This window comes from Colobus angolensis, unplaced genomic scaffold (genome assembly GCF_000951035.1).
Source record: "Colobus angolensis palliatus isolate OR3802 unplaced genomic scaffold, Cang.pa_1.0 Scaffold125, whole genome shotgun sequence".
In the NCBI taxonomy this organism is placed as follows: Eukaryota; Metazoa; Chordata; class Mammalia; order Primates; family Cercopithecidae; genus Colobus; species Colobus angolensis.
Window position 1 is genome coordinate 6,049,919 of NW_012113697.1, and position 11,494 is coordinate 6,061,412.

Genomic DNA, 11,494 nt, shown 5'->3' on the forward strand with positions numbered 1-11,494 from the left:
AGCCTTGTTCAGCACGTCCCTTCGGGAGCCAGACCAGGATCTCCACATTGACAATCATGACATCAACCAAATGCTTGGATTCTGCCCATGAGTGTGGAATTTCCCTTCTCTTACGCACCTAGATATTCCATGGCGATAGCTTCCATAACAGGGGCATCGTGTTACCAGTTAACCATTTTCACACATGCAATCTGGTCAGAGGTTCACAGCTGCCCTATGTGGTTGGTGGGACAGGTAATATTTGCCTCCAGGCACATGATATCAGAGGATCTGGCTTTCAGGGTGCCAGGATTCTCACAAACAAGTTGGCTAAAATAGGATTCCACATGACAAATGTGTCTTTTCACTTCCTCGGGTGATTGCTTCACAGTTTTAGGAACATCCTAGGGTCTGGTTCTCATTCTAGATTAAGCAAGTGTGAAGGGAGTGGGTTCCACAGAACACATGGCTCTTACTTCATATGTCACCGCTGTTTGGCAGTCTCTCCAAAGCTCCACTGATTGCAGGAGGCTGGTGGAACTCTCTAAGCAGTAGGCTCTTGGAAGAGTAAAGGACCCTCCAAAGCAGCAAGAAAAGGAAGCTGTTAGGGCTGATGCCTGTTCTTGCCAGTTTCCATGGTGGAGTCTCTAAAATGATCCACCAAATGGAGCTCCCCCAACACCTGCCCACCCGTGCTCTTGCCTCTGCCTGGTGGGATGCAGGGAAACATGGCAGGAGTATCCAGAAGGTGGGAGGCCTCTGCCCACACACAAGCCCTCTAAGTGTGTTTTCTGGCTCAGTCCTGGTACAAAACACCCTGCAGAGTCACTTTGATTCCGCACGTTCCTCAGCAGTGCAGGGTGATGAGCAGAGCACTAGCTGGCTTCAGGCACAAATCTTCCATGCTGGTAGCTAGTCTCCAGAGATGGCCCCAATGGTTCCTCCTCTTTCTGTGGGCTCAGGCTGCTCTTCACATCAAAAAGTAGACCAAGTTTTCCCTGCCCTTGAATCTGGGATGACCTTGTGACTCCTTTTACTGATACAGTGTCGTAACAGTGACACTCTGGGACTTCTATGCCTATGTCCTAAGAGGGCTGGAGGTTTCTCCTTCCTCCGTCTTAGAACGTTTGCTCTTAGGATGCCCTGAGAGTCCAGCCGCCATGCTATGAGATATCCAGGATACATGGAGACGCCACATGGAGGAGAACTGAGGCCCCCTGAGCTATACAGTCTCAGCTGAGGTCCTGTTCAACAGCTAGCATCAATGTCTAGTTATGTGAATGAACCGTCTTGGATGTGCCACCCCAATTGGGCCTTCAGACATTTGCAGCCCCACACAAAAATTACATGTATCAAAAGAACTGTCTACCCTGACCCCAAGCAGCCCAGTCTACTGAATCATTAAAAATATTAAAATGGGGCCAGGTGTGGTGGCTCATGCCTGTAATCCCAGTACTTTGGGAAGCTAAGGTGGGTGGATCACCTAAGGTTGGGAATTTGAGACCAGCCTGACCAACATGGAGAAACCCCATCTCTACTAAAAATAAAAAAAAAAAAAAAAAAAATTAGCTGGCCGTGGTGGCTCATGCCTGTAATCCCAACTACTCGGGAGGCTGAGGCAGGAGAATGGCTTGAACCCAGGAGGCGGAGGTTGGGGTGAGCCAAGATCGCACCATTGCACTCCAGGCTGGGCAACAAGAGCAAAACTCCATCTCAAAATGATAATAATAATGGTTACTGTTTTAAGCCATAAAGTTTTGGTGCGGTTTATTACACAGAATCAGATGGCCAACACATCCTAATAGGCTCAGATTCTTTCTCAGAAATCTGCCTCATATAGCTCCACATAAATAACTGGTCTTTACCTGGCCTTGGGTGAGTGAGATCAGGTGATCACGGGCTCACATTGCCCGACCGTACCCTCAGGAGAAAAAAGTCCACCAAATATTATGACATAACAGCTGCAGAGTTTTTTTCCCCTCTAATTTAGGATTACCTTTTAAAGAAGATTACGGCCAAAGAACACAAAAACCCCAAATTACTAAACCTTATCTTTTGAAATTCCCCAAAAGACTGAAATAAATTAAACATGTTTTCATAATGGAAAAAAAATTGCTTATGGATCCTCTGTCTTGATTCAAAGCCACAAAGAATTCAACTCCAACAGGAGGGAAAAATATACTGTCCAACTGCTCATACCACACTTCAGGCTCTGGCTCCTTGGCCTTTGGTGAGCATGCGGTGGGTGGACACATTTTCTCTGCTCTGTGTACAAAATCTCAGCACTTCACCCTGTCTGGTATATTGCTCCAATATATCAGACAGCACTTGACCTTTAAGACTGGTATGGGGAACTCGGTGTCTCCTGGTTCTAATCTTCATAAGGCCCCTGAGAGGCACTATGGCATAGTGGTTACAGGCAGGGGCTCTGAATAAAAACCTCATCTCTGACATATGTCAGCATGTGAAAGTCCTCTGAGCCTCAGTTCTTTCATCTTTAAAATAGGTATACTAATTTATCCGTTGTAGGGATATTATGCGAATCCCATGAGGCTGAAAGTGTTTCCTGTTAAATAGACACTTTCCAGTGTACTATTTTAATTCCTTTGCTAGTATTTTAAATACATTTTTTGAAGTTATTTTCTTAGTGTTTATTCCAGGGATTACAACATGCATTTTAACACAATCTATTTCATATTAACACTAACCTAATCCTGGTAAAATATAGAAATGTCCTCCTATATATCTCTATTTACTCATTCTTCTCTTGTGATATTCTTGTCATATGTATTAGATCTTTATATGTTATAAACCCAATAATACAACTTATAGTTATTATTTTATACAATCTTGTATTTTTAAAATCAATTATGAGAAAAAAATCTACATATAGCCTTTCAGATTTACCTATGTATCTACCTTTTCCACTGTTTTTTATTTCTTCATATGGATTTGAGTTGCTGTCTCTTGTCATTCCCTGCTAGCATGAAGTACTTCCTTTGATATTTCTTGAAAGGGGTGTTCACCAATAATGATTTCTCTCAGTCTTTGTTTTTATGATAACGTCTTAAAAAAATTTGTTTTGGGAGGCCAAGACGGGTGGATCACTAGGTCAGGAGATCGAGACCATCCTGGCTAACACCATGAAACCCCATCTGTACTAAAAAATACAAAAAACTAGCCGGGCGAGGTGGCGGGCGCCTGTAGTCCCAGCTACTCGGGAGGCTGAGGCAGGAGAATGGTGTGAACCCGGGAGGCGGAGCTTGCAGTGAGCTGAGATCCGGCCACTGCACTCCAGCCTGGGCAACAGAGCAAGACCCCGTGTCAAAAAAAAAAACCTTTTTTTTATTATACTTTAAGTTCTAGGGTACATGTGCACAACATGCAGGTTTGTTACATATGTATACATGTGCCATGTTGGTGTGCTGCACCCATCAACTCATCACTTACATTAGGAATATCTCCTAATGCTATCCCTCCCCCCTTCCCCACCCCACAACAGGTCCCTGTGTGTGATGTTCCCCTTCCTGTGTCCAAGTGTTCTCATTTTCACCTTTATCTTGAAACATACTTTTGCTGGATTTAGAATTCTTGATTGACAAATTTTTTCTTTCAGCATTCTGAATATTTTATACCACTGGCTCCTGGCCTCCATTGTTCTGATGAGTAGTCAGCTGTTAATTGTATCATTGGTCCCTATATGTAATGAATCATTTTTCTCTTGTTGCTTTCAATATTTTCTCTTTATTTTTGGCTTTCAGCAGTTAGTAATGTTTCTAGGCATGAATCTCTGTTTTATGCTTTTTGGAGTCCATCGAGCTTCCTGGATGTGTAGATTAACATTTTTCTTCCAATTTTGGAAGTTTTCAATCATTATTTATCCAAATATTTATTCTACCATTTCTATCTTTACTCTCCTTCTGGGACTCTCACATGTGTATGTTGGTATGCTTGATGGCATTCCATAGATCTCTGAAGCCCTATTATTTTTCTTCATTCTTTTTTCTTTCTGTTCCACAGACTGGATAACCTAACTGACCTATCTTCAAGTTCATGGGTTATTTATGCTGCAATCTTAAATCTAAGCTTTCCCAGTAAAATTTTCATATCAGTTATTGTAGTTTTCAACTTCAGAATTTCCATTTGGTTTATTTTATACTTGCTCTCTATTGAATTGAGATAATTGAATTCCTTTAATTATTTCAACAACCTTTTATTTAATTATTTCAACATGTTTATAATAGCTTCTTTGAAGTCTTTGTCTGATAAGTTCAACATCTGGACATCCCCCACCCCACCCAGAAAGTTTCTAATGACTGCTTTTTTTTTTTTTATCCTGAGTATAGGTCACACTTTTCTGTTTCTTTGCAGATCTCATATGGTTTTGTACAAAACTGGAAGTTTTAGATAATATATTATAATAACTCAGGATTCTGATTCCCCAATCCCCAACCCTGGAGCGGTGGTGGTTATTTGTTTTGAAAACTGTCTGGACTACTAGTTCTGTGGAATCTGTCTCTGCTGTGGTATATAGCCAGTGATGTCTATGCTCATTTAAAAATTTTTGGTATTTATTTTTAAGTCTGGTCTTCTGATGCTGTTTACAATAGCTTAATAATCAGCCAATGATTGATCAGAAGTTGTTTGCAAACACCTCAAGCCCATAAGGCTTCCATACCCTTTGCCAATGGATCCATGTGTCACTTGGAGAACACATTCAAAGTTCAGTTTAAAGCCTCTCCTGGCTTTTACTTTCCACCAGACCCACTCATGTTTCCTCTATATGTGTGCAGAAACTCATCTTCAGCCAGAAGTGTGTGAATGTCCTTTCTGGTCCTTCTTGAGTGTGTATGCAACCTTATGCATGTACACAACCTTCCAGTCAACCTGAGAAATATGTGGGGTCTTGTCAAGGTCCACTGTGGCTGTCTCATTCCCCAAATCTTCCTGTTAAATTTCTGGCTAGCCCATCAGTATATTTTTTTCACCCCAGAGAGAATGAAAACTTCAGGCTTTAACATTGACCTTCCCTGTTCCTTTGTTACCAAGATGACTACTGTATCTGGCAATGCCCAAGGATGAGAGCTTTTTCTGCTCTTTGATCCAAATCAAGTCAGCCTCCCACCTCAGTGATGCTGCTAGTTTTCACTAGAATTTCCTCACTGATGGAGCAGGGATTAGAGAACAAAAGCAGTCCCAGACAAAAATAACATAGACTCCCACTGTTATTACTGAGTTTCAGTAATTTTTCTTGAATGAATCCTTCTCATTTCCCTTTTTTCTTTTTTTAGTTAATTTCTAGGGTCCCAAAATGGTTGCTATTGACAATTGTCCAATTTTATCATTGCTTTTTGGGGAAAAGATTTGCTAGAGCCTCTCTCCTTCATCCCAGAAGTCCTATCCCCACACCAACATTTAAAGATGATTCATTTTCAAATTACTACTCTATGAAGACCCTGGCTGTGTCTGTGCTGTTAGCGATCATCTGTGGCATTAGTGGCCTTCACTAATGAGCCACGTCTCCCAGGTTTCATGCCTTTGTGCAGGGCCCTCCCCTTTCAATCTAGGCTGGGTCTGTGACTTGCTTTAAATGACAGAATGCAGAAGAAGCATCACTGTGCCAGTTCCAGGCATAGGCATTTAAAAGGTCTGGCAGCTCCTGCTTTTATACTCTTGGGAGCCCTGAATTGCCCTATCCTGTGGAGAGACCACAAGTAGAAAACACATGGCATGTCTAAGGAATGTCATGGACACTGAGAAATGAGGCCTCAGAAATGTGACCCCAATAAAACTCGCCTCAGCTATTTGAGCCACCCAACTTAGGCACCAGTCATGTGAGTGAAGAAGACATCTTGGTAGTTCCAGCCCCAGGAGGCATCACAGAAGCAGAAGTTAGTCACCCCTACTGGGTCCTGCCTAGATTCCTAACTCCTAGAATCATGAAAAATAATTTTAAAAAGATTGCCATCTTAAGACACTAAGGAATCGATAATAATTTAAGCAACAGATTACCAAAAGATTCCCAGGTAACAACCACAGTTGGCCTCTTGTTCCTAGTTTCAGCTCCCACACATCTGTCAAAGTTCAATAGCCTCCTGGTCTGAACTCATCAGTCCCTACCCAATTTGTGTTGCATTCTGCGTACATGTCACCTGAAGCACAGACAATGTTCACTTTGCACAATGCACTGCAGAGAACCCAGCAAAAATAGGCACTTAATAAAAGGCTTCACATTGCCATTCACAGTTAATATGATCATGAGTCACACCAACTGTTACCATCCAGGAAAGAGACCATCTCCTCCTTCTTAGTCACTGAATCATGCGGGCAGGATCGACGCAATACTTCCCCATCTGCATGCCATTATAATGCCAAGGGCCCTTACTGATAAAGGCTGCTGATGCTACAATTCTATTTTCATCCATAGGCTCCTTAATTCTGAGCCTGTTTGGGCCACATGCATTTTGTTTTCTCCAAAGTCAAGACATCTTGGTTCAGATTCCTACTTACATGAAAGGAGCTCAGTGTCAACTGAATGAAAAGTCGTATAAGTTTTGCAAATCCTTCGACTTGATCATCGGTGATGAAAGAGAAGAGGATCTCATGAACGCCCAATAAAGGAATGAGGACCAGTGTTGATTTTGCCAATCTGTAAATGACAACCAAATAGCAGTCATGAGGGCCACATGGGGAACAGGCAACACCTCCTGCTCTTCTGTACCATGCCTTTGTTGCAGCTCTTACCATATCGATCATTGTTTCCCAGATGGTCTCCTTGACTACAACATTTAATGCTTCAGGGCCACTGTGGTCTTGTTTACTGTTGTGTTCCTACACTTGATGCATGAGGGATGCTCAGAAAACATGAATTGAATGAATTCCCCCGTATCTATTATCATATGTCTGCAGCTCTTAATGTTTTGCCTGATGGATAGATTTCCATACAAGTGACTGCCACCCTGGGACACTCCCCCCCTACCAGGTTTGTTAAGTTTCCTATCGCCTGGCTAGCGGTTTCCTCTATCTTTCTTTACTCAGGACTTTCAGCATCAGTATTTCCAGTGTTACCACGAGAAAGGAGAGAAAATGAGTTGCCCAGGGTCACACAGACACTCAGTAGTAAACCTCAGGCTGGACGTGGGGCATCTGACCTTCAGTTCCGACCTGCAGACTCCTTTCTGGACTTTGCTATCAGCCCTCACGCTGCCCCTTAACCCTGGTGATAGTGAGGGCTGCAGGAAATGAAAAACTGATCCTCCTCATAAAACATGCTGCGTGGAGGTTCACTGTTGTATATAGTCTACACGAAAAAGACAAACATTCCTTGTGCCACCCACATGTAAAGTGCACAGCTGGGGCCCAAATGCTCCATACTGGTGGTTCCCAAACGTGGCCAACTATTAAAATTCCTTACAGAGCTCTTAAAATACATACATATAGTTTCCTGGGCCTCAATGTCAACTCCCTGAATCCACACCTCTGGAGGTTGGGTCCTAGGAAGTTAATTTTTTTTAAGAGACAGGGTCTCCCTGTGTCACCCACGCTGGAGTACAGTAGCACGATTCTAGCTCACTGCAGCCTTGAACTCCTGGGCTCAAGCAATCCTCCTGCTTCGGACTCCAGAGTTGCTGGGACTACAGGTGTGCACCACTGTGCCTGGATAATTATTTTATTTTATTTTATTTTATTTTATTTTATTTTATTTTATAGAGATGGGGTCTTACGTTGTTGCCCAGGCTGGTCTCAAACTCCTAGCCTCAAGTAATATACTACTTCTGCCTCAGTCTCCCGAAGTGTTGGGATTACAGGTGCCAACCACTGCACCTGGCCGGATGTGGACTTTTTAAGGAACTCCCCCATGGAGCCTGAGAAGTAGACAGGTTTGGAAATAACTGCTCTTTACTGTTGAGCTGCTTCTTAATTTAAAACTAACTACATTAGCAGAGATGACTCATATTCAGGGTACGAACAAAGCTACTGTCTTATCCACATTGGGAAAGAGGAGCGTAATTGTAATGATTTTTTTTTTTTTTTTTTTAGCTTAGGTCATTTCTTGTAAAGGGGCCAGACTAGGAGGAACTTCCCCTCAGATTCCGTGGAATTAAAGGTGTAGAAAAACAGGGTGGCATTAGCAGTTCATGGGGGAGTTTCTTAAGGAAGATTTAACTCTGTCCAAGAGCAAGAGCTTACTGCGAATCCTATGTCTGCAAGGGCTATTCAAATGCAATGTTATCAATGAAACAAACAACCTCACCTTTGTGCCCCTAAAGGATCTAAAGCAGTGCAGGAGCCTCCAGGATGGAGGGACTCCACCTGGCCATGTGACTGTGAACCGGAGCCTTGACTGTCAGGAAAGGCTGATGAGCAGACAGATGGAATCATGGGCCTTGGCTATGTGGTTCTCTTGAGCTGAGCTCAGATCGACTCCCACTCTAACACCCACCCCTACAGAAGTCACTTCACTAGGCAACATTCATATGGTCCCCGTGAGACAACATTTCAAGGGTTTTGTATCTCCAGGAGTGTTTTTAAAGCCCTCTGGCCCAGAGGTTACAAAGTGGTGACCACGGATGGTAACTGACCTGCAGACAACTTTTGCTTAGGCCACGGAGCAATTTTTATTATGGGAGTCATCTTTCAGTAATAATATTTCCAGCAAAAGTGTCCAGGTTTCTGGCTTCTTTTGAAAAATGAGGAGATCTGGCAACACTGGGCTCAAATTCTTGCTTGGCAATCGTTGGTTGCAGCCAGGCAATGGCTGTCCCTTTAGAGGGAGTCTGTGGCCTCCAGCCCCACCCGGCTTATACTACTGAATTGTGTTACTTGCTTGACCCTTGTAAGAGTCTGAATTTGTGACCCTTGTTCTGGGTGGTCTGGGTTTTCACGACACAGACTTATATGCCTCCAAGCAGACCTGTGTCTTATCATCAGCTTATTCTGATGCCATGTTACAGTGTTATGGTTTTCTAAAATAAACTTTTAATTGTGGAATAATTTTAGATTTACAGAAAATTAGCAAAGGCAGTACAGAGAGTTCCTACGTCCCTTCACTCAGTTTCCCCCTAATGTTAACATACTACATAACCGTGCCCATTTGTCAAAACTAAGAAACCTACACGGTACATTTCTAGTAACTAAAGTTCGGAGTTTATGTGGATTTCCCACTACCATCCTTTTCCTGTTCCCTGATCCCACGTTTCGTTTAGTACGGAATGATCTGTAAAGAATAACAATTTTTAAATAAAGTTTTGGGCCACTCACCCTTCTGGATGGAGACATGAAGGGATTGTCTACCCTTCACCTTATTCTAACTTCTCCTTAGACAAAGTACTATTTGTGTCCCTGTCCAGAAGAAAATCCATAAATAGCAATAGTGGTTTACTCTTACAGACTGTGTTTATGCTCATTTTCATCCCTAACCATTTGTTTATTTAAATGGTCCCATTTATTGCAATCATTTAACTATCCAACAAATATTTATTGAGCATCTGCTTATGGCACATGAGTGAATATGGTGGGAAAGAAGGAGTTGTCGTCAAAGGCAGCAGGGTACAGGAAGAGTATCTGGGCCTGAGTTCAAATCTCACTGTTGCCAATTATTAGTGCTATGGCTGTAGGCAAATTATTTAACCTCTCCATCTGTTAGTTTCCTCATCTGTAAAAGGAGGATTATAATAGTAATAGCATCTACCTGACAGCGCTGTCACAAGGATTAAACAAATAGCATAGGGTAAACCCTCAGAATAAATGGTATCTGACACATGATAAATGATCAATACATTTTAGTTATTACTATTTTTAAAGCAGCCATCCCTGACCTTCAGTTGCTTATAATTTCAATATTTTTTATCAACTTTACTTGAATTTGTAACATTTTTATTCTTTGGTTGCTGATGGGGTTCAGAACGTGGTACTCCAAAATATGGCACCTTGACATACTAAGTATTTTAAGCTGAAAGAAGTTGAGAAAACTGCAGGAGCCAGAAAATCTGACTCTCCCACCCTTCTCCCCTGAAACAGGTCATGAAACCTAAGAAGGATTTTCTGACCTTCTCCTGAAATGGATCATAAGACCCTCATGTGAGAGGTAGAGGAAAGGAATGTCCTTATTTCTGAAGACACAATGACACAAGAATCTGTACAAACAGGGCTTGTTAAATTTCCCCCAGTTTATGACCATTAGATCTCCTTTGTTCAATCATACTTCTCCCATGACCGTCCACTTTGCATCAAACCTAGCATAAAAATATGCACGTTTGACCATTTCTTTGGGTCTTCCTTTCCTTATGAAGTCTCTTACGTCATATAAAACTTATGAAATAAACTTGCATGCTTTTTCTCCTGTTAATTTGTCTTTGTCTAATTTTCAGACCCAGCCAGGGACCCTAAGAGGGTTGAGGAAAAGCTTTTGCTTCCTACATTGCCTATCAGAAAGTCCTTTCAGAAAGAACTGGGGTTTAGCATGTTAAGAAATGCTTGTCGGGCCGGGTGCAGTGGCTCACACCTATAATCCCAGCACTTTGGGAGGCCGAGGTGGGCGAATCACCTGAGGTCGGGAGTTTGAGACCAGCCTGACCAACGTGGAGAAACTCTGTCTCTACTAAAAATACAAAATTAGCTGGGCATGGTGGCTCTTGCCTGTAATCCCAACTACTTCAGAGGCTGGGGCAGGAGGATCGCTTGAACCTGGGAGATGGAGGATGCACTGAGCCAAGATCGTGCCATTGCATTCCAATATGGGCAACAAGAGTGAAACTCCATCTCAAAAAAAAAGAAAATCTTCTCCTTTATAAATGAATCAAGAGCTCTGCCCAGGTGCATCCCATGGAGAGTTAAGGCCCTTTATTTAGGGGAAGAGAGCTGCTTCTGAGAACCACACCTCTGTGGGATGCCATCCCCTGTGGGAACCACAAAGAACAGAGAACTCCAGCCGAGCTGAGGGTCTGCTGAACTCTGTCCGCATTCCTAGGGCATTGCTTACCCTGTTTACAGCCCCAGAGTTCCTCCTTCACACTTGGCTCAGTTCTCTTTCTCCAAGCCAGACAGATGGACCATTTTTTTATTTCCTTTGCTTGATGGTGGAAGCCCAGGGACAAGGGCTAAGACTACAGAAGGTTCTCCAGCTCCTAGCAACTTGCCTCTTTGGCAGGGCCTAAATGTGTTTAATTTAAACTTTCCTAAAATATAATCCTGGAGGGAGGCCAGATCAGGGTTACATTCTAAAAGTTCTAAAATCTTCAAGAGTTGGAGGCAGCCTGTACCTACAAGAGTTTGGATAAAATATGCTGGGCCCTGTCATCCCCTCCTCCCTACCCCACCAGAGGTCTTTAAGGGAAAACAGACATGGAAGGGGATGAGGAAGAGGAACGACTTTCTGATATGGAAGAGGGCGGTGTGAGCTGAGGAGCTGAGGGGTGCCAATGCCCCGAAGGGGTTACAGTAAGGAGCCCTCTCTCAGAACTTGAAAATGAGAGAATTAGCACTGCTTTTTTTTTTTTTTTTTTTTTTTTTTTTT

The 11,494-nt window shown here is 42.8% G+C and overlaps 1 protein-coding gene across 1 annotated transcript in view; it reads right to left on the minus strand.

Annotated features, from left to right (window-relative positions):
• The window catches only part of GLP2R (glucagon-like peptide 2 receptor), a 69,049-nt gene that overhangs the window by 4,749 nt on the left and 52,806 nt on the right, over positions 1 to 11,494 (minus strand). The window contains exon 11 of the mRNA XM_011933269.1: positions 6,490 to 6,628. Coding sequence (XP_011788659.1) covers positions 6,490 to 6,628 — 139 coding nt within the window. The remainder of the gene's footprint in view (positions 1 to 6,489; positions 6,629 to 11,494) is intronic.